Source organism: Lithobates pipiens, unplaced genomic scaffold, assembly GCF_037356315.1.
Source record: "Lithobates pipiens isolate NorthernLeopardFrog02 unplaced genomic scaffold, aLitPip1_a1.2 Scaffold_18, whole genome shotgun sequence".
NCBI classification, from domain to species: Eukaryota; Metazoa; Chordata; class Amphibia; order Anura; family Ranidae; genus Lithobates; species Lithobates pipiens.
Genome location: NW_027507758.1, coordinates 333,839,940 through 333,861,941, shown reverse-complemented (window position 1 = coordinate 333,861,941; position 22,002 = coordinate 333,839,940). Strand labels below are relative to the sequence as shown.

Sequence of the window (22,002 nt, the reverse complement as noted above, 5' to 3'; positions counted from 1 at the left end):
GCATGTGGAAGGCAATGTCTTGGCCTCGTGGGACAGGGCAGTCATCAGTAAGGTGCATGTTACCGCTGCTCATGGTCCAGTAGGCATAGACAGGGATGTTACCTTTCTTTCAGAGCACACTGGGTAACCCTGCTGGCAGCTGGGAAGGATACATGACAGGGTGCAGTAATGTTGGAGCTTGTTCCGCCACCACACCTCCAAAATGCTGGTAGTGGTGATTCTGGCAAACCTCTCTCCTCCGCCCCATCCTCTTCTTCTTCCTCTATGGCCTCTTCCTGTGTAGATTTGCCCTCGGAACCAGCGGTGCTCCGTAGGCGTTCTAGGGGCTATGCAAACACTCAGGCAAAAAGATGCCATGCGGGGCTTGAGTTGGTCTGCTTAGGGGACAGGAGCCACACTGGGGCAGAGATTCTGGCAGCTCTGCAGGGGCAGGTTCAGAGGTGGTTGACACCATGCCCGCTTCAAGCAGGAATGGTGGTTTGCGACAGTGGCACCAACCTCCTCTCCGCCCTCCGACAGGAACACTTGACCCATGTTCCTTGTTTGGCTCACATCCTTGTGGTGCAGTGGTTATTGTGCAGGTACCCGGGCTTACAAGATCTCCTGAGGCAGGCCAGGAAAGTCTGTAGGCATTTCCGCCGGTCATATAATGCCAGTGCTTGGCTGGCTGACCTTCAAAAGGAATGCAGCCTGCCCAAGAACCGCCTCAAAAATTTCCCAAGAGCATGTACAAACTGTGAAAATACTTATAATAAGTAATTAAAGTGGTAGTAAACGCATAAAAAAAATGTTTTCCACCTGCAAGGAAACATAATGTCCTAGTATGCATCGATGCATATGAGAGACTTACCTTGAAACGAAGTCCTCCACCGTTGACAGGGCTTATATTTATTTAACCTACAGGTAAACTTTATTATAAAAAGAGAAAATTAGAGTTTACTACCACTTTAATATTATTTATGAATTTAGTACTATTTATTATTTATTTTCAGTATTATAATGACTTGATTGAAGAAGAAAATTAAAAACATGGATTATTATTGATTTGTAACTTTAACACCTTTCTGCGCCAGCCAATATCAAATAGACAGCTGAGCGGTGGTTTGGTTATCCTGACTGGGTGTCATAGGACGTCCTGTCAGGATGCACTAATCATGCAGCCGCGAAGCTGGGCAGGAGCATGATCTTTTACCGGCCGCGTTCATGGGTCTGATGACTGATCCAAGTACTGATTAACGTGATGTATCACAGAAGGTCACATGAGAGTTGTAAACAATAGATGGCTTCCTTTCATGCCATCCATTAAATACAACTGTGTTGCTAGCTGTGATTGGTCAGTGTGATCACATGGTAAAGACAGGGCCAATCACAGCCCATCTGTACCATGTGATTAGCTCTGGCCAATCACAGCTAATCAAAACAAAACAGACTGAATGAATCAGTTTCATTCATTAAAATGCTTGCTTATAGCAATGTAATGCACTGCTATGTGTAAACTAACTGCGTAAAATAATCCGTAAAAAAAAAAAATCCTGATCACTTCCTCAGGGTAGTACAAGGTTACTATGGTAACATATATATAAAAAAAATGTTTTTTTTTTGTGTCACAGTCAGTGTCCCTGATTACCGCCACACCTGTTATATGATAACACTGTACTGCACTGGTGACAGTATGTTAAAAATGATTTTTTATTTCTTCCTTTTCCAAAAAATTCGGACAGAAAAAATGACAGCTTCAAAAAACTTGCCATACCTCTTACTAAATACCTTGGACTGTCTACTTTCCAAAAAGGGTAATTTGGGGGGGTATTTATACTGTCCTGACATTTTTCGGGCCTCAAGAAATGAGATAGGCCATCAGTACATCAGGAGTGATCAATTTTCAGATATTTATCCCATAGCCTGTGGAGTCTATAACTTTCCTATAGACTAAATAATATACACTGATTTGGATTATTTTCACCAAAGAAATGTAGCATAATACACTTTGAGCTAGATTTATAAGGAAAGATTATTTATTTGCAAAATTGTATAACAGAAACAAAGAAAACACATTTGTTTCAAAATGTTCAGTGTTTTATTGTTTATTTTGCAAAAAATAAAAAACCCAGTTGTGATTAAAAAAAGCTCTATTTGTGTGAATAAAATGATAACAATTTAGCTTGGGTACAGTGTTGCATGATTGCACAATTGTCATTCAAAGTGTGTTAGCACTGAAAGTTGAAAATTGGATTGGGCAGGAAGGGGGTAAAAGTGCCCAGTTCTGAGGTGGTTAAAGTGGTTGTAAGCCTCTGAAATTAAAAGTCAACAGATCATATCCCTCTATAGTATGTAATAGCTTCAATGCAAAGCACCTAGTGCGAATTCTGTCTGCTGCCTCCTCTACTGCTGTTGCCTCCTCCACTTTTAAAGGTTGGAGGGAGGTCTTAATTTCCCGTGTTTGTTCTGACCACCTATGGTTTAGTGGCCAGTGTTATCTGGTAAGCAGCTTCAATATGCTGTTTGGCTTGTGGATTATGGTCTCGTTTTGCTGCCAATCTTGATAAGCATCACAGTTTTCTACACTTGTCTGTTATCTATCACAGAGCACAGAGGAGAACATGCTTTGATAATTGTTGGACTTTGCTTAATGGTATTTTTTCATTTTTATTATTGTTTTCACTATTTGTGTTCATTTGTATACATGAATGAGGTTTTCATTATTCCCCTCTCTTATGCTAATAATTATTGTCACTTTTTATTAATTATTGTAGCGCTGCACTTTATTTATATTATAATGCAGTGCTTGTGACCTGAGTAAAAAATCATTATGCCCAGGTGTTCTGTGAGGCTGGAAAATACAAATGATTCAGAAGGTTTAATGGGATGTTTCCAGTGGCACTGACAGCAGTTTGGTTATGGCGCACAAGATAAAATCTGGTACCTTACAGTTCCTACTATTTACATTTTGTTTGATGAATATTTTTACCTATATTTAGGGAAATATAAATGTGTCTATTTGTAGCAGTGGAGAGATTCTCCCTCAGAGACCTTAACTCTATGTTGGCTACATCAGTGGTGGACCGAAGGTCTTTGGGGGAAGATATCCTCCTGGGGTTTTTAGAGTCTCCAGTAGTTGAGAGGTTAATTTACCTTCCTGCATTCACCCAAAGCTGATTATATTGTTGTATTTATATTATAGATCCTCATCATTTTTAGCAGGCGGAGCATTCTGACACAGGTGTACCGTAGATTTGTACTTCACAAAATGATAGATATGTTGTTTTTCCAGGTAGGACAATGTTCACATAGCGGCCCTTCATATCAAAACAATGGAAGGTCAAAGTAGTACCCAGTGGTATTGCTGTAATCTGAGCGCATCTGAAAAAACAGTAAACAGAGTTGTTGCAGTAGGAGGGAATTGAAAAAAAGAGAACAAGACTAGGAAGAAGAAAAGTAGAAGGTATAAGGATAAAGGTAAGAAAAGGAGAAAGAAAAGCATACAGAATAAACAAGGAGAAAAGGTAGCCGAAAAAGGCAATGGAAGAGGAGGGGACAGAAGAAGATGAGAGAGAAGAAAAGTAGAAGATAAAGTTTATGGAATGGGAATGTATAGAACAAGACCAGGAAGAAGAAAAATAGATAAGGAAGGATATGAAAAAGTAGAGGAAGGGAAGGGACATAACAACGACAGGAAAACAAAAAATAGAAGATGGATATGGAAATGAAGAAAAAAAACATCCAAGAGGTGCTGGGACTTTGATGTAAGTTCGTATAAAGTAGTGAGAAGACAAAAACATTCAGAGAGCTCACTGGCTGCTCACAACAAACAAGGCTACCCTTCAGTGGGTACCCCAACATGTCACCAGAAGTAAAACATGCACTAATGGAAGGAGCACCAGACCAAATAATAAGAGTCCAAATTCATTTATGCATACTAAAAAATAGTCAGAAAAAAATCCTTCTTCATAAGGGCAACAACAAAACACAACAATATAAATAACAAAATATTAAATAATAATATGATGTAAATGTAAATGTTTCCACTTAGGCTCCTTTCACACTTGTGCAACTCGTCCTGCGACTTGGGACTGCAAAGTCGCATGACAAGTTGTTCCCCATGATTTCCAATGATAACCATTTATATATGTGCAATTTCAAGTCATGCTGACTTCAAAGTAGTCCCTGTACTACTTTGGTCTGACTTTCATGCGAGTTGAGGTCCATATACCTCAAGTTTACACAGGCATTCCCAGAAATCGTGCCAAAATTTTGTCAAAAAATCGTGCCAAAATCATGCAACTTTGAAGTCACAATAATGTGAAAGGGGTCTAACAATGCCTTAATTTTATAATGTATACTAAAACATGAAAAAAATAATAACCCCCAAAGAGACAGGGGTGATGCTACAAAGTAACAAAAATTTGAAAATACATAGAAAGTGACCTCTAAATATGTGTATAGACAAAAAATAAATATCAAAATATGTGTATAAACAAACAATATTTGTATAGAAACTGTATAAATAATTATCCCAGTGATAAGACAACCAAAAACTGTAAATGAATGATCACAGTAATAAAGTTCATAGATGTGCATATAGTCCAGATAAACATGCAATTTATCAATCCGGATGTATTGTGATGACAACAAAAATTCCTGTGGTATTGTGATCGAAGAGAATAGTATTTCACCCTGTGACGATCCCACCACCTTATAGGGCACGAGCTTACCAGATCTAAATGACCCTAGTAGACATACGCCTCAGGGGTCAAACAAAGCTTGTGATCTCAGCCAGTGTAATGGATATACCGATCATGGCATTTGCGACTCCAACAAACGACTAGATGAAGTAAGAATTCCTCAAGTACAAGTCCGACAACAACTCAGGCATGGGGAATGAAAAAATAAAGCCAACATGGCATAATAACGTTTTTAAAAAACTCTTTAATAAAAATATGGCTAAAACTCACATTTCCAAGATGGGTAATACAGCATATCAGAGAGAAAAAGATGGCAGTAGCAGACTCTGCTACTGCCATCTTTTTCTCTCTAAAAGACATTCTACCCGGCTGCCTGAACAGCCAAAAGACTGTTTCAAATGCGGCCATTGCAAGGTGGAATATGCAATATGCATATATGTCCCCACGATCAAGGAATTCTGTAACCCTAAGAATGATGATATGGTTCAGTTACAGTTATTTTTTAATTGTAGCTCAGAAGGAGTTATCTATGCTGCTCAATGCCCATGTTCTCGCTAATATATTGGCAAGACAATTCGCCAATTTAGACTACGTGTCTTGGAGCTTATAAGTAACATAACTCTAAAAAGAGAAAGAACTCTGGCACAATATAAGACACAGTGATCAATTATTAGGGATGAGCTTCGTGTTCGAGTCGAACATACGTTCGACTCGAACATCGGCTGTTCGTCCGTTCGGCGAAGTCCGAACATTTTGGTCCATTCGCGCCAAATTCGTGTGGCGCTCACGGCCCACAATGCACTGCGATGGCGCAGTGCATTGCTGGCTCATGATTGGCCAAGCATGCACTGTGACCCCGCATGCTTGGCCAATCGCAGCGCCAGCAGCGAGGAGAGCCATGATTGGCCACAGGCAGGATGCCTGTGGCCAATCATAGCTCAGGCTATGTAGTGCATGCCCCACACTATATAAGGCCGCCAGCACGGCGGCCTTGTGTAGTGTGTTGGTGTCTGAAGCAGTGGGTGTTCTGTGTACCTTCAACACAGTACACACCGATCGTTTTCGGCCGATTTTCGATCTTGCTGTTGTGTAGTGGTTGTTGTCTGCGTGCTCTGTACCCAGTACATACCACTATATCCACCTACATAGCTGTTCTCTATTTGAGCCCACTTGCCATCTGCAGTAGTTATTGGAAGTTGTGTGTGCCTCCAGCACAGCACAGTATACATCTGTATATACCCCTTTATCTCTGGTGTTCTATAATAAAGGCATCTGCAGGAGTTAGTGGGTGTTCTGTGTACCTTCAACACAGTACACACCGATCGTTTTCGGACGATTTTCGATCTTGCTGTTGTGTAGTGGTTGTTGACTGCGTGCCCTGACCGCAGTATACACCGCTATATTCACCTCACCTATATAGCTAGTGATCTATCTTTTATAATAGAGCTTGCAGTCAGTAGTGTTAGGAGCTTGTGCGTGCTGTCTGTGTGCTCTGTACCCAGTACATACCGCTATATCCACCTACATAGCTCTTCTATATTTGAGACCACTTGCCATCTGCAGGAGTTATTGGAAGTTGTGTGTGCCTCCAGCACAGCACAGTATACATCTGTATATACCCCTTTATCTCTGGTGTTCTATAATAAAGGCATCTGCAGGAGTTAGTGGGTGTTGTGTGCCTCCAGCACAATATACACTACCCAACTGCTTTTTTACCCAACTCCCTTCAGGCCATTACCATGTCTGGAAGGCCAGCAAGGAGAGGCAGACAGGCGCGAGCCGATAAAAGAGGGCAAGCAGGCTCTGTGTCTAGAGACAACAGTGCTGGTCGTGGACGCGGTGCATTGTCATCAGCACGTGGCCATGGGACATGCTTGTCCTTCTTTTCGGCAGCTGGACATGTTGAGCCGCAACATGCCAACGACTTGGTAGAGTGGATGACCAAGCCCTCTTCATCCTCCTCATCCTCTCTCACCCAGTCTCAGGGTACTAGCAAAGCAGCTGCCAACGCATCGTCTTCCCTCCTCTCAATGTCATCATCAGTGACTCCTTCCCTAGACCCACCACATCCTCCCGAGGAGTCTCCTGAACTCTTTGAGCACAGTGTTGGATACATGCTCCAGGAGGATGCCCAGTGTTTTGTGGGCTCTGATGATGACACTCAGCTAGAGGAAGGCAGTAGCGTGAGCGCTGAGAGAGGGGATGCTCAAGAAGGACAGCAATCTGGCAGTCATGTTCCACAAGCTGCAGCATACTGCCAGGTTTGCTACAGCGATGAAGAGGGAGGGGATGATGAGGGCACTGACTCCACGTGGGTGCCTGGAAGGAGAGAGGAGGAGGAGGAGGAGGAGGAGGCACATGTCCAAGGAGGCAGGATGCCCTCCGGGGGCCAGCTTAGGGGCAGCACACCGACTGAATCACACCGCAGAGCTCCGCCTGTGCAGGGCGCTGCCTCTGCGCGTTATTCTAAAAGTTCTTTGGTGTGGGCCTTTTTTGAGACGAGGGCATCAGATCGCACCGCTGCTATTTGCAACATATGTCTCAAGCGTATCTTGCGTGGCCAAAACATCAGCCGCTTGGGCACCACATGCTTGACCAGACATATGTTGACCTGCCATGCAGCTCGTTGGCAAGCGTACCTCAAAGACCCACACCAAAGAACAAAGCGGACCTCTCCTTGCTCCTCATCAGCTGGCATCTCCAACCCCACTAGACCTTCAGTCCTCTCTGAAACCTGCTCTGAGAGGAATGAAGGTGTAGAATTAGTCTGTCAGTGTGTGTAGTGTGTTAGTGTGTCACAGTCAAGTGCTTCCGGGAACTCTGCTAGCGGTACACCCACGTCCGATTATAGCAGGCAAATGTCCCTGCCCCAGCTGCTGGACCGGCGAAAGAAGTTCACTCCCAGCCATCCACATGCCCAGCGGTTGAATGCTAGCTTGGCTAAATTGCTAGCACTTCAACTGCTGCCTTTTCAGTTGGTAGACTCGGCCCCCTTCCGTGAGTTTGTACAATGTGCGGTTCCTCAGTGGCAGGTCCCCAAATGCCACTTTTTCTCACGGAAGGCGATTCCGGCTCTCTACCGGCATGTGGAAGGCAATGTCCTTGCCTCGCTGGACAGGGCGGTCAGAGGTAAGGTGCATATTACCGCTGACTCATGGTCCAGCAGGCATGGACAGGGACGTTACCTGTCTTTCACGGCCCATTGGGTCACTCTTCTGGCAGCTGGGAAGGATGCAGGACAAGGTGCAGTAGTGTTGGAGGTTGTTCCGCCACCACGCCTCCAAAATGCTACTATTGGTTGTGACACACCTCTCTCCTCCACCCCCTCCTCTTCTTCTTCCTCCATGGCCTCTTCCATTGCTCTGTCCTCAGAACCAGCGGTGCTTCGTAGGCGTTCCAGGGGCTACGCAAGTACGCAGGCAAAACGATGCCATGTCGTGCTTGTGCTGGTTTGTTTGGGGGACAGGAGCCACAGTGGGGCGGATGTTTTGTCAGCTCTGCAGGGGCAGGCCGAGAGGTGGTTGACGCCACGCCAGCTTAAGCCAGGAATGGTGATTTGTGACAATGGCACCAACCTCCTCTCCGCCCTCCGACAGGGACAACTGACCCATGTGCCCTGTGTAGCTCACGTCCTTAACCTGGTGGTGCAGCGGTTCTTGGGCAGGTACCCCGGCTTACAGGATGTCCTGAAGCAGGCCAGGAAAGTCTGTGTGCATTTCCGCCGATCATTTAATGCCTGTGCTCGGCTGGCTGAACTCCAAAAGGAGTTGAACCTGCCAAAGAACCGCCTTATATGTGACATGCCCACCAGATGGAACTCAACGTTGGCCATGCTGCAGCGGCTGCACACGCAGCAGAGGGCCATCAATGAGTACCTGTGCGACTACGGCACCAGGACAGGGTCAGGGGAGCTCGGTTTTTTCTCACCACGCCAGTGGGGCATGATCAGGGATGCATGCACTGTTCTGTCACCGTTTGAGGAGGCCACAAGGAAGGTGAGCAGTGACAGTGCATGCATCAGTGACACTGTACCTCTTGTCCACCTCTTGGAGCATACGCTGCGTGGAATAATGGACAGGGCACTTGAGGCAGAACAGAGGCAGGAAGAGGAGGACTTCCTTGCCTCTCAAGGCCCCCTTTATCCAGACAGTGTTCCTGCTGTGCCACCCATCACACAGGAAGAGGATGAGGAGGAGGAGGATGATTGTGTCAGCATGGAGGTGGAGGCTGGCACTCAGCAGCAGCAGCAGCAGTCTTGTAGGGATGATTTACAGTCCCAAGAAACCCGTGGACTTGTACGTGGCTGGGAGGAGGTAGCTGCGGATCATGTTGTCCTTAGTGACCCAGAGAACTCCGGACCGAATGCCTCAGCTAACCTACGCTGCATGGCCTCCCTGATCCTGCAAAGCCTGCGGAAGGATCCTCGTATTCTTCGGATCAAGGAGAGGGACCATTACTGGCTGGCCACTCTCCTTGATCCACGGTACAAGGGTAAGGTTGCCGACCTTATCTTGCCATTGCAGAGGGAGCAGAGGATGAGACATCTCCGGGAGGCCTTGCAGAAAGGTCTGTCCAACGCGTTCCCAGAGACTGGGAGGTTACAAACTCCTGGTCCTGGACAACGTGTTGCTGAGGCATCGGTCAGAAGGAGCGGTGGAGAAGGTGGCCGTCTGACTGATGCTTTCAGACAATTTTTTAGTCCGCAGCCCCAAGGTATGATTGGTTCCAGCACCCATCGCCAGCGTCTGATTTACATGGTGCAGGAATACCTAGGGGCAACGTCAGACTTGGACACCTTTCCCACCGAAAATCCTCTGGCTTACTGGGTCTTGAGGATGGATCACTGGCCAGAGCTTGCACAGTATGCAATTGAGCTACTGGCCTGTCCTGCATCCAGCGTTCTTTCGGAACGCACCTTCAGTGCTGCTGGTGGCTTTGTTACCGATCACAGGGTGCGCCTGTCCACCGAATCAGTTGATCGACTGACCTTCATCAAGATGAATCAGTCTTGGATCACCCACAGCTACCAAGCACCTGAAGCTGATGTAACAGAATAAGTTTTTTTGAAATATCACATCCCTTCAAGACTGCCTATGCTGATGCTGAGTGACTGTCCTGTTATGTTGATTGTCTATCCTCTTCCTCCTCCGCTGATATGTTGGAAGAACATTTCTGGTTCTGGTTGATACCATCAGCCCAATTTTTCTGCCCCTGTTTAACAGGGGCGTTTAAGTACAATTTTTGATGCAATGCTTTGCAGCAGGGCTAATTCCTGCAATAAAAGTAGAGTATATGGGAGAGGTTGCAGTGTGGTGGCACCAGCACCAGTGCCTAAGGCCCAATTTTTCTGCCCCTGTTTAACAGGGGCGTTTAATTACAATTTTTGATGCAATGCCTTGCAGCAGGGCTAATTCCTGCAATAAAACTAGAGTATATGGCAGAGGTTGCAGTGTGGTGGCACCAGCACCAGTGCCTAAGGCCCAATTTTTCTGCCCCTGTTTAACAGGGGCGTTTAATTACAATTTTTGATGCAATGCTTTGCAGCAGGGCTAATTCCTGCAATAAAACTAGAGTATATTGGAGAGGTTGCAGTGTGGTGGCACCAGCACCAGTGCCTAAGACCAAATTTTTCTGCCCCTGTTTAACAGGGAAATGTAATTACAATTCTTGATATAATATTTCACAGGAGGGCCCCTTCCTGTGCCCACCCAGAGTAACGGTGACGACTTATAGTGTTGTGACACCAGCACCACAACCACCAAAGGTCAATTTTTCTACCACTGTTCAACAATGGCATGTAATTACAATTCTTGATATAATCGTTCACAGCAGGGCGCTCCAGCGCCCACCAAGAGTCACTTTGAGGGCTTACAATGTTGTGGCAAAACCAACACCTTGTTCCGCCATTTCTGCAGAGCATATAGCCCCTACTTTCAAACATCCAATTTACAAACATCTCCTACTTGCAAACGGAAGGAGACAACAGCAAGTGAGATGAAAAAAGATGGACGACAAAACAAATTATACAGGGGTGATAACCCTTCCCTATGTTTTCCAAAAAGCTTAAAAATAGTTTTTTTGACTGGAGCTACACTTTAAAAATGTACCAGTTGAAAATTACAAACAGATTCAACTTAACACAACAAACCTACACAGTCCCTGTCTTGTTTGCACCGCCTGTATACTGCTGTTCTGAGTATATAGGGCCTGGGGGCCACACGCATTTCCTTTTTTTAATATGGGTACAGGGTTCCCCTTAATATGCGTACAAGACCCAAATAGGCTGGTAATGGTCAGGGAGGGCTACCCATGCCATTTTTCTCAATGATTTTCAACCATATTGCAGGAACCAGATATAACATTAAAACCGCAAGCAGTTTTAAATGGCGTTATTTCCGTTTAATGTCATTTTGTGCAGGGACTGTTCTAAACACGGAAAACACGTGGCACTTCACAGGCATACTACAGACACCCCCCAGGCACCATATTTAAAGGAATATTTCACATTTTTTTCACTTTAATCGTCATTAAAATCAGTGCTCCTGCCAAAACGGCCATTTTTAAAAACATTTTAGGCATTGACCCATGTCCCCTGGGGCAGGAGCCAGGTCCCCAAACCCTTTTTAGGACAGTATCTTGCATATTAGCCGTTAAAATTAGCACTTTTAATTTTTCGAACGTTCAAATCCCGTAGACTTCAATGGGGTTCTAAAGTTCGTTCGAATTTGGGGTCCGTTCGAAAGTTCTGGTGCGAACCGAACCGGGGGGTGTTTGGCTCATCCCTATCAATTATTTAATTTAAAATTTTGGATGATTGAGCAGATTAAACAGGGTCCTCGAAAAGGGGATCTGGACAAGACTGTTAAAAGCAGAGGCAAGATGGATCTTCTGATTAAATTCAAGAGCAACTCATGGGTTAAACGAAGGTTTTTCTTTTTTACCCTTTGTACACAATATTAAAAATGAAAAAGGCTGCGCAGCTCATACCTGGATACCCTGTAAATAAAATACATATATATTTAGATACCTATATGTATGAATAATTAAGAATATATTAAATTAAGATAATGGTTTTATAAAATAAAATAAAATTAAAAAAATATTCTTTATGCACTTTTTCTGACATTTTTGAGTTGGTGTATAATATTCATATAACATATACATTCTTATTACACAACTCAGGGTGCCTTCTCCTATCTCTCCACAAGATGACATTAAACAACGTTGCGAATGCGTGAAGGCAATTACGCGATTATGCATATAGATTCGCAATTACACCAATATGCAAATGACGTTGCATGCAGATGTATACATACAGATGTATTGGCCATCTTTGAGGTGTTGTCTATAAATAGGAGAGAAAACAAACAAATCGGGCATTTTATGATTTGACACGTGGTAATAATTTTTTTACCGCCCACGTTATTTTTGAGCGATATGCACGGCCTTTCTTTTATTTTTTGCACTTTAACCCTGACAAAACTTTATTTTAAGCGAAACAGGTTATTTGGGGAGTTTTTTAAGTTGTGGGTATACATGGCTAGAGTGGGGTATAGCACCTCGGTTTGATGAGAGATGAAGAATGGTCATTAGAGAGGGAATATGATCTATAATAAGGTAGCATTTGTAGAACTACCGTTATAGACAGATTGGCTTGAGCAGAGCTTTAGATTTGATAGAAGACACTAAGCAGATACTACCGGGCACCAATGATACAATTATCTGAGCTGAGCTGTAGAACTGTTGAAAGATATCTATTTATCAGACTATAAACAGTTTATAGGTATCTGTCAGGTTATCTATTGTATTGACAGGTAGGCTATTGAAGTTAGCCTCCTGCAGATACACAGATTGCCGCAAAGCCAGCAGATCAGATAGTTCTCTTATACAGCCAGAGAGATACTGTTCAGACTAGGAGCAGGAAAGATATTTGCAGTATTAAAGACCCCAGGTTAGATTGGGGCCACCGTGGTAATCTATCATCTTACATTTTTTGAGGTGACCCCTTTATAAAAACACAATACATTCTTTCACACACTTTTTCAATAGTTTATTTGTGAGGTGGGATACGCACCCTGGTGTTGTAGCATAAATGTAAATGTGACTGATACAATCATAACTCTATGAAATCTATGATTGTTAGACGTATGATTGTATTAGTCGCATTAACATTTATTTTATTTTGTGTTTTATTGTAGTTCTGATGAAGGGGAGGTTTTTTCTGACCCCCGGAAACACATTGGCTGTGACTCTTTTATCCTTTGGTCTGCCTCTCCTTCCATTAGTGCATGTTTTGTTATGGAAAAGGAGGGGCCAGAACAAGACTAGGAAGAAGAAACATGGAAATAGAAGGGTATGGAAGGGGGGAGGGGCAGAACAAGAAAAGCTAAACAAAAAACAGAAGAAGAAAGATATACTGTAGAAAAGGAAGGGTCTCAACAGAAATAGAAAGAAGTAACATACAAACAGGACAAAGAAGAAGAAAACTAGAAGAAAATTATGGAAGGGGAGGGGACATAACAAGACTAGGAAGAAGAAAATAAGAAAGATATGGTTGAGGAAAGGGCAGGTGGGACACAACAAGACTAGAAATATGAAAGAAAGAAGAATATGAAAGAAGATAGAAGAGAAAGAGGCAAGATGGATGGCAAGAAAGATAGGGCAAAGAAAAAGCTTTGGGAAAGCAGTAGACATGAAAGAATGAAGAAAGAAGTGAAAAAAAATAAAAATTTGGAAAGAGTTTCGGGCAGGTAGAAGCTTACCTTGCATTGTTGTTCCCGTTGTTGGTTAGTGAGTCTCCAATAAGAATTTCTGCTCCATTAATGTATTCTGCACAGCAGTCCCCTCTGTTGGTGATCATTATATGGGATATTTTATAGCTTGCCAATAAATCCACTCTCCACCAGGGTGACAGTTCATTTTTACTAGAGAAGCAGGACCTGGAACCAAATATCGGATCTGCATTCCCATCTATAGCATTCATTCCTAAGCTTAAAAATTCAAAAGTTGAGGACTGAGTTGCGCGGCCCTGAAGGGCGAGGTTATCTGGTTGAAAGGAGAAAAAATATTTAGAGAGGATCCAGGCACCTTTATAGATGTTTGGACTATCTTACAGCTAATATACAGCACTTTCAAAGACAATTTCTGTTAACTATGAATACTTATTCAACTACATGCCTTCAGAAGAAAATAAGGATAAGCACACTTTTTTATTGGTAGCCATGATCATTGTGAATAAACAACATTACATTAATCTTCTTTTTAATACAAAGTCCAAATATGGAGGTTGCAATTGCTGATCTGTATCTGGAAACACTAGCCAATTGTCTGTCATGCTGATGTAAACATTTAGTTTATCCAGCATTACTAACCCAGAATAAATAAGCATTAAGTGAGGTCAGTGCAGCCAATCTGTCTTTGGGGTTCAAACTTCAGGCTTTCAAACAGTTTACTTTATATCACAATATTCACCATATTATCAACTAAGAAAAGAAAAAACGTTGGGACTTTAAATGAGGTGGTGACCGGGTAAGGTTAATTGCCTCCATCCATATCTAATTGAAACAAACAGGAGGACTGGGGGTTGGGACTCTAAATGAAGCAGGCAGGTGTAAAAAGTTTGAATTTATTGGAATTCAGTGATAAGTTACATGAGGGTAATCATGAGTACACCAAGAAAACCAATATATTTTGTTCAAAGGATAAACATACAGCAATGACAATTATCCATTAATAATACAAATCACATATTACAAGTGATGATTAAATCAATAAAACATATAGTTGGTGTAAAAACATGGCATATAATTGCTCTATGCATTTTGTGGATTCATCCATTCTTCAGGAACATACACATGGAAAACTGAATGCTGTAGTATATATTTATATATATATATATATATATATATATATATATATACACAGGGGCGTCCGCAGAACTTTTTTCAGGGGGGGGGGCATCATTTTAGGGTCACCCATGCACGACCCCTTTTTGACAATGTCATTATCACATTATCATGGTCAGAGACTACAGACATAGTACAGTCCCTAGGATAAGTAATGTCCCATGTCCCATGATGCTTTCCTTTCCTACTCTCCTTTGATTGGCCCTCGGTTATGGCCAATAGGGAAAGAACGGAGCCTGTACCCTGATAGTGACACAACTGTGCTGAATTTAAGATCCCTTCCCTGATTCCAGGGGGGGGCACTTGACCCCCCATGCCCCTACCTGCGGACGCCCATGTATATATATATATATATATATATATAATTACAAACTAAGTCATTTAGTAGGACCTAGGCTTGTCCTTTGTCAGTAGCATTTACACAGTAGCTCAATTTTATTCAGAAAAAAAACAATCCCCTCTGGGTGATCAATATACAGTGCCATGCAAAAGTATTCACCTCCCTTGGCATTTTTCGTGTTTTGTTGCCTCACAAACTGGAATTAACATGGATTGTTTGAGGATTTGCATCATTTAATTTACAGAACATGCCCACAACTTTGAAAATGTTTTTTTTATTATTATTATTATTATTGTGAAGCAAACAAATAGGACAAAATAACAGAAAAAGTAAATGTGCATAACTATTCACCCCCCTAAAGTCAATACTTTGTAGAGCCACCTTTTACGGCTATCACAACTCAAAGTCACTTTGGATAAGTCTCTATGAGCTTGCCACATCTTACCACTGCGATTTTTGCCCATTCCTCCTTGTAAAACTGCTTGAGCACCTTCAACTTGAATGGTTTGCGCTTGCGAACAGCAATCTTTAAGTCTGACCACAGATTTTCTATTGGATTAAGGTCTGGGCTTTGACTAGGCCATTCCAACACATTTACAGGTTTCCCCTTAAACCACTCAAGTGTTGCTTTAGCAGTGTGTTTGGGGTCACTGTCCTGCTGGAAGGTAAACCTCCATCCTAGCCTCAAATCACACACAGAGTGGTACAAGAACATCCCTGTATTTAGCACCATCCATCTTCCCCTCAACTCTGACCAGTTTTCCCAGTCCAGACTGCTGAAAAACATCCCCATAGCATGATGCTGCCACCACCATGTTTCACTGTGGGGATGGTGTTCTTTGGATGATGTGATGTGTTGGGTTTGCACCAGACATAGCGTTTTCTTTGATGACCAAAAAGTAAAATTTTTGTCTCATCAGACCAGAGCACCTTCCTCCATACATTTTGGGAGTCTCTCACATGCCTTTTTGCAAACTCAAAATGTGCCATTTTGTTTTTTGCTAAAAGTAATGCTTTCTTCTGGCCACTCTGTCATAAAGCCCAACTCTATGGAGCGTATGGCTTATTGTCATCCTATGTACAGATACTCCAGTCTCTGCTGTGGAACTCTGCAGCTCCTCCAGGGTTACCTTAGATCTCTGTGCTGCCTCTCTGATTAATGAGAATAGTAAAATGGTTTGGCTCCCAGCGTGAAAGTGCTCAAGTAATAAATAAATAATTAAAAATTATTAAAATTCATGTGATGAGAATCCAAAATAATAAATCATTCAATTCATAGAAAGATATTAAGCTAGTGATAGCCTCAATAAATTAACAGTGATCCACTTGAATCAAAACAAGAATATGCAAAATGAGAAAAAACAATAGATGAAATGAAGTGAATAAATAAAATAGATTAGGATAATCAATAAAACTTAAAAATATATAAATTTGTGTATATCCTAATACACAGTGAAGTAGTGTCACTAAGGTGAAAGTCCATATAAATAGTGAATTAAAAATCCTCCAAGCAGCATTGAAGAAACATCACACATATGTGGCAAATAGTGTCCAGTGCGTGATATCCAAGTGTCCACCGACCTGTGAGTGTGCTAGATAATTATCTTACAGCTGTAAGGTGAACAGCATAAACACAAACTCCTGAGAGGGAGGAGGGGGAGAAGGAAGGGGGGTCCGGTATCACACTACTCCTCCTATCCTGGCACTTGATATGGAGGGTAACTTTAGAGGTATATTCAAAAGACAAGAACGGAGCCAGCCATGGTGTAGTAGTTCGTATAAAATGAAACAATTTTATTTAAAACACAGGCTACTCACATTATTTCCAAAGTTACTGCACATTTAATCAGTTTGAGCGGTCCTGCTCCTATGTGAACATCACTTCCGGTGTCCGTCTGCTATCCTACGCGTTACGTCACTGTCACGTGACTTCAACTGAGACACTATTTGCCACATATGTGTGATGATGTTTCTTCACTACTGCTTGGAGGATTTTTAATTCACTATTTATATGGACTTTCACCTTAGTGACCCTACTTCACTGTGTATTGGGATATTCACAAATGTATATATTTTTAAGTTTTATTGATTATCCTAATCTTTTTTAATTTATTTATTCACTTCTTTTCATCAATTGTTTTTTCACGTTTTGCATATTCTTGTTTTGATTCAAGTGGATCACTGTTAATTTATTGAGGCTGTCAATAGCTGAATATCTTTCTATGAATTGAATGATTTATTATTTTGGATTCTCATCACATGAATTTTAATAATTTTTAATTGTCTATTTATTTTTTGAGCACTTTCACGCTGGGAGCGCAACACCATTTTACTATTCGTGTTCACTGATTTATGAGATTTGTTTGGCTCATACGGTGTGTGCAGTACCTTTTAGACGTGATCTATTTGCTTGTTTTTCCTTAATAGCGCAGGAGCCATATATTTTTCTGTATTACTCTCTGATTAATGCCCTCCTATATGGTCTGTGAGTTTTGGTGTGCGGCCGTCTCTTGGCAGGTTTGCTGTTGTGGCATGTTCTTTCCATTTGGTTATGATAGATTTGATGGTACTCCTAAGGATCAAAGATTTGGATATTTTTTATAACCTAACCCTGACTTGTACTTCTCAACAACATTGTCCCTTACTTATTTGGAGAGTTCCTTGGTCTTCATGGCAGTGTTTGGTTAGTGGTGGGTTATATGGTTCACCACCAGGTGATTGGACACTGGCACACCCTAATTACAAGGGAAGTTCCCCTCTATATAACCCCTCCCCTACGGAGAGTACCTCCCCTTTCACCAGTGTATAAGGTGTTGGTCACGGTTAAACATCTGCTAAGAAGAAGCTCTACTGAGGGCCCCTGTGGGGGTTATTGAGTTACGCAATCGAATCCATCCAATAAGGCCAAACACAATGCCAAAATGGGTGGTACCCGGACCTCGCAGAAGAGTGAGGTTTTGCCTATAATGTCTCTCTTAGGAGGACTGGAGTCTGGGATCCAGCACTTTGTTGCACGTATTAAAAGTGCCCAAATGTTTTTTCTGGCAGAGTGCTTTATGGGTCCAGGGAAGAGGCTCCTGTAAATAGGAAGCCAGAACCCTGAAGGTTGGCACAACAAAGTCCACCGTGATGGCTGAAGGCTGGATCTGTCTGGTCTCCAGCAGTAATCCTGTGGCGGGGATAAGGTAAGTGAAGTCAATCCTGTAAAAAAAATCTCAGAGTTCACTTCTGTGAGTAGCATGTATTTTTTGTTTCTGTCACTAGAGGGAGTATACTGACATACCTGGTGTTCTTACTTACTCTGTCGATGGCGACGGCCGCAGTTCCTCCTGCTGCAGCCTCCCCACCTCTGCAGTCCGGCAGCGCCTGCAGGGACTCCCGCTAGAGCCAAGCAAGTGGATCAATAACACCAGGTGCCAAACAGTCACAAAGTCACAAAGGACCTGTGGGTTTAACCATTGATTTACCGCATAGTGACCTGTGTGAGGTTGAATGTTGGAGACGAGAGGCCATCTATTTATGTGGTGGAGGGATCACTGAATATCAGACTTATCAATCTGCGTTTCATCTATCCACTTGCACTATTTTGGATTGTCTCCTATTGAATATGGACATTTAATATATTGCGCAGCACTGTTTACATGTTTTTTTGTTCTTATTTACATGCCATCCAGGACGAAGCTTAGTGTAACCAGTCTGTGGATCTGCTTACATCTTCAGCTGCAGGCTCTGCCATGAATGGTTGCAAAGGGGGGCCCCGAGCTATCCAGGGTCTCATGGCGGTCCCCCCAAGTCAGGTCCTCTCTCCCCATCTTCCCAGCCTGACGCCGCTCCCCCTAAGTGCGCTTTTCTCTTCAGAGATGGCAGGGAGGAGGGAGGGGGCGTGGTCCTGTGAGCGTGCACGTGTTAGTTACACAGCCTGCTACTGCGCAGGTGCAAGGCAGCATCATTTAAAAGGCCCCAGATGTTGAGAGCCTGTAAACCAGCAGTGAAGACACAGAAGATAGCTTTGGGGCACGTAAGCACCTCTAAGTGTGGATTGGATACAGGCATACTAAGGCACCTACTCAGCATTAGGCTGTGCACATTAGCAGGCATTTTTATTTGCTGGACTAGGCTCAGCAGTTAATGCACTTGTAGTACCTCTGATTTGTTGCTTAACCACTTTCAGACCGGACCATTTTGCTGGTAAATGACCAGAGGTCTTTTTACACTTTGGCACTGCGCTGCTTTAACTGGTAATTGCGCGGTCATGCAATGTTGTACCCAAACAAAATTTGCGTCCTTTTCTTCCCACAAATAGAGCTTTCTTTTGATGGTATTTGATTGCCTCTGCGATTTTTATTTTTTGCGATATAAACGTAAAAAGACCGCAAATTTTGAAAAAAAATGATATTTTCTACTTTTTGTTATTAGAAAAATCCAATAAACTCAATTTTAGTCATACATTTAGGCCAAAATGTATTCAGCCACATGTCTTTGGTAAAAAAAAAGTCAATAATTGTATATTTATTGGTTTGCGCAAAAGTTGTCACATCTACAAACTAAGGTACGTTTTCTGGAATTTACGCAGCTTTTAGTTTACGACTGCCTATCTCATTTCTTGAGGTGCTAAAATGGCAGGGCAGTACAAAACCCCCCCAAATGACCCCATTTTGGAAAGTAGACCCCCTAAGGAAATTGATAAGAGGCATGTTGAGCCCATTGAATATTTTATTTTTTTGCCTCAAGCGATTGAATAATGACAAAAAAAAAAATTATTTTTTTTTTTTACACAAAGTTGTCACTAAATGACATATTGCTCACACATGCTATGGGCGTATGTGAAATGACACCCCAAAATAAATTCTGCTGCTTCTCCTGAGTATGGGGATACCACATATGTGGGACTTTTTGGGAGCCTAGCCGCGTACGGGGCCCCGAAAACCAAGCACCGCCTTCAGGCTTTCTAAGGGCGTAAATTTTTGAGTTCACTTCTCACTACCTATTACAGTTTTGAAGGCCATAAAATGCCAAGATGGCACAAAACCCCCACAAATGACCCCATTTTAGAAAGTAGACACCCCAAGCTATTTGCTGAGAGGCATGTTGAGTTCATGGAATATTTTATATTTTGCCACAAGTTGCGGGAAAATTACAAACTTTTTTTTTTTTTTTTAACAAAGTTGTCACTAAATGATATATTGCTCATGCATGCCATGGGCATATGTGAAATGACACCCCAAAATAAATTCTGCTGCTTCTCCTGAGTACGGGGATACCACATATGTGGGACTTTTTGGGAGCCTAGCCGCGTACGGGGCCCCGAAAACCAAGCACCGCCTTCAGGCTTTCTAAGGGCGTAAATTTTTGAGTTCACTTCTCACTACCTATTACAGTTTTGAAGGCCATAAAATGCCAAGATGGCACAAAACCCCCACAAATGACCCCATTTTAGAAAGTAGACACCCCAAGCTATTTGCTGAGAGGCATGTTGAGTCCATGGAATATTTTATATTTTGCCACAAGTTGCGGGAAAATTACAAACTTTTTTTTTTTTTTTTTTTTTTTCACAAAGTTGTCACTAAATGATATATTGCTCACGCATGCCATGGGCATATGTGAAATGACACCCCAAAATTAATTCTGCTGCTTCTCCTGAGTATGGGGATACCACATATGTGGGACTTTTTGGGAGCCTAGCCGCGTACGGGGCCCCGAAAACCAAGCACCACCTTCAGGCTTTCTAAGGGCGTTACAGTTTTGAAGGCCATAAAATGCCAAGATGGCACAAACCCCCCCCAAATGACCCCATTTTGGAAAGTAGACACCCCTAAATTTAGGGGTACACTAGTGAGACTAGGTAATAAATGGCGGGTGCCCTGAAACTATAAAAAAATAACTAACCAACCAGCGTCACCTGTAACAGTTATATGGTGATCACTGGTGAAAGGGTTAACTAGGGGGCAATTAGGGGGCTTTATGCGGTAGTATATGGGGGTCCCTGGCGCTATAAAAAGCTGCAGCGAACCTAAATACCTACCTGCCTAACTAGCGTCACCTGTGACACTAATACAGCGATCAGAAAAACGATCGCTTATTAGGCTGGGTTCACACTGGAGCGATGCGGGAACGCCACGAATGCGCGGCGGGTTCCCGCATCGCATGCCTCCCGGCGGCAGTTCACACTGCCCTATGCGAACTGCTGGGAGTGTCAGTGAAATGTTACTGACACCCCCAGATCAGTTCGCATATCGCAGTGCGATCTGCAAACTCGGATCGCATGGTGTGAACACCCATGCGATCCGATTCTGCTGCGGGCCAAAAAAAGGGTCCCGTGCGAATTTGCGGCGGGTGCGGCGAATGGCTGAACTCGAATCGCACAGAGATCGGATGTGATTTGCACTGCAGTGCGGTGCGAATCACATCCGTTCTCATAAACCGCTGCAATGTGAACCCAGCCTTAGTGACACTGGCGACGGGGGGTGATCACGGGGTTAAACCTTTATTGGGGGGGTTAGGGGGGTACCTTAGAACTAAAGGGGGCTAACCCTAACTGCCCTAACAGTTATTAGTCACAAATGACACCCGCCGGGTGATCAGGGGGTTAAACCTTTATTAGGTAATAAATGGCGGGTGCCCTGAAACTATAAAAAAATAACTAACCAACCAGCGTCACCTGAAACAGTTATATGGTGATCACTGGTGAAAGGGTTAACTAGGGGGCAATCAGGGGGCTTTATGCGGTAGTATATGGGGGTCCCTGGCGCTATAAAAAGCTGCGGCGAACCTAAATACCTACCTGCCTAACTAGCGTCACCTGTGACACTAATACGGCGATCAGAAAAATGATCGCTTATTAGGCTGGGTTCACACTGGAGCGATGCGGAAACGCCGCGAATCCGCGGCGGGTTCCCGCATCGCATGCCTCCCGGCGGCAGTTCACACTGCCCTATGCGAACTGCTGGGAGTGTCAGTGAAATGTTACTGACACCCCCAGATCAGTTCGCATATCGCAGTGCGATCTGCAAACTCGGATCGCATGGTGTGAACACCCATGCGATCCGATTCTGCTGCGGGCCAAAAAAAGGGTCCC

General features: G+C 43.1%; 1 protein-coding gene across 1 annotated transcript in view; it reads right to left on the bottom strand.

Annotated features, from left to right (window-relative positions):
• Nucleotides 1-2,073: 2,073 nt before the first annotated feature.
• LOC143988082 (uncharacterized) overlaps nucleotides 2,074-22,002 on the bottom strand; it is a 44,893-nt gene continuing 24,964 nt past the window's right edge. Inside the window, exons 7-8 of the mRNA XM_077487348.1 lie at nucleotides 13,445-13,727; nucleotides 2,074-3,360 (exon numbers count right to left, since the gene is read on the bottom strand). Coding sequence (XP_077343474.1) covers nucleotides 3,195-3,360; nucleotides 13,445-13,727 — 449 coding nt within the window. The 3' untranslated portion in view covers nucleotides 2,074-3,194. The remainder of the gene's footprint in view (nucleotides 3,361-13,444; nucleotides 13,728-22,002) is intronic.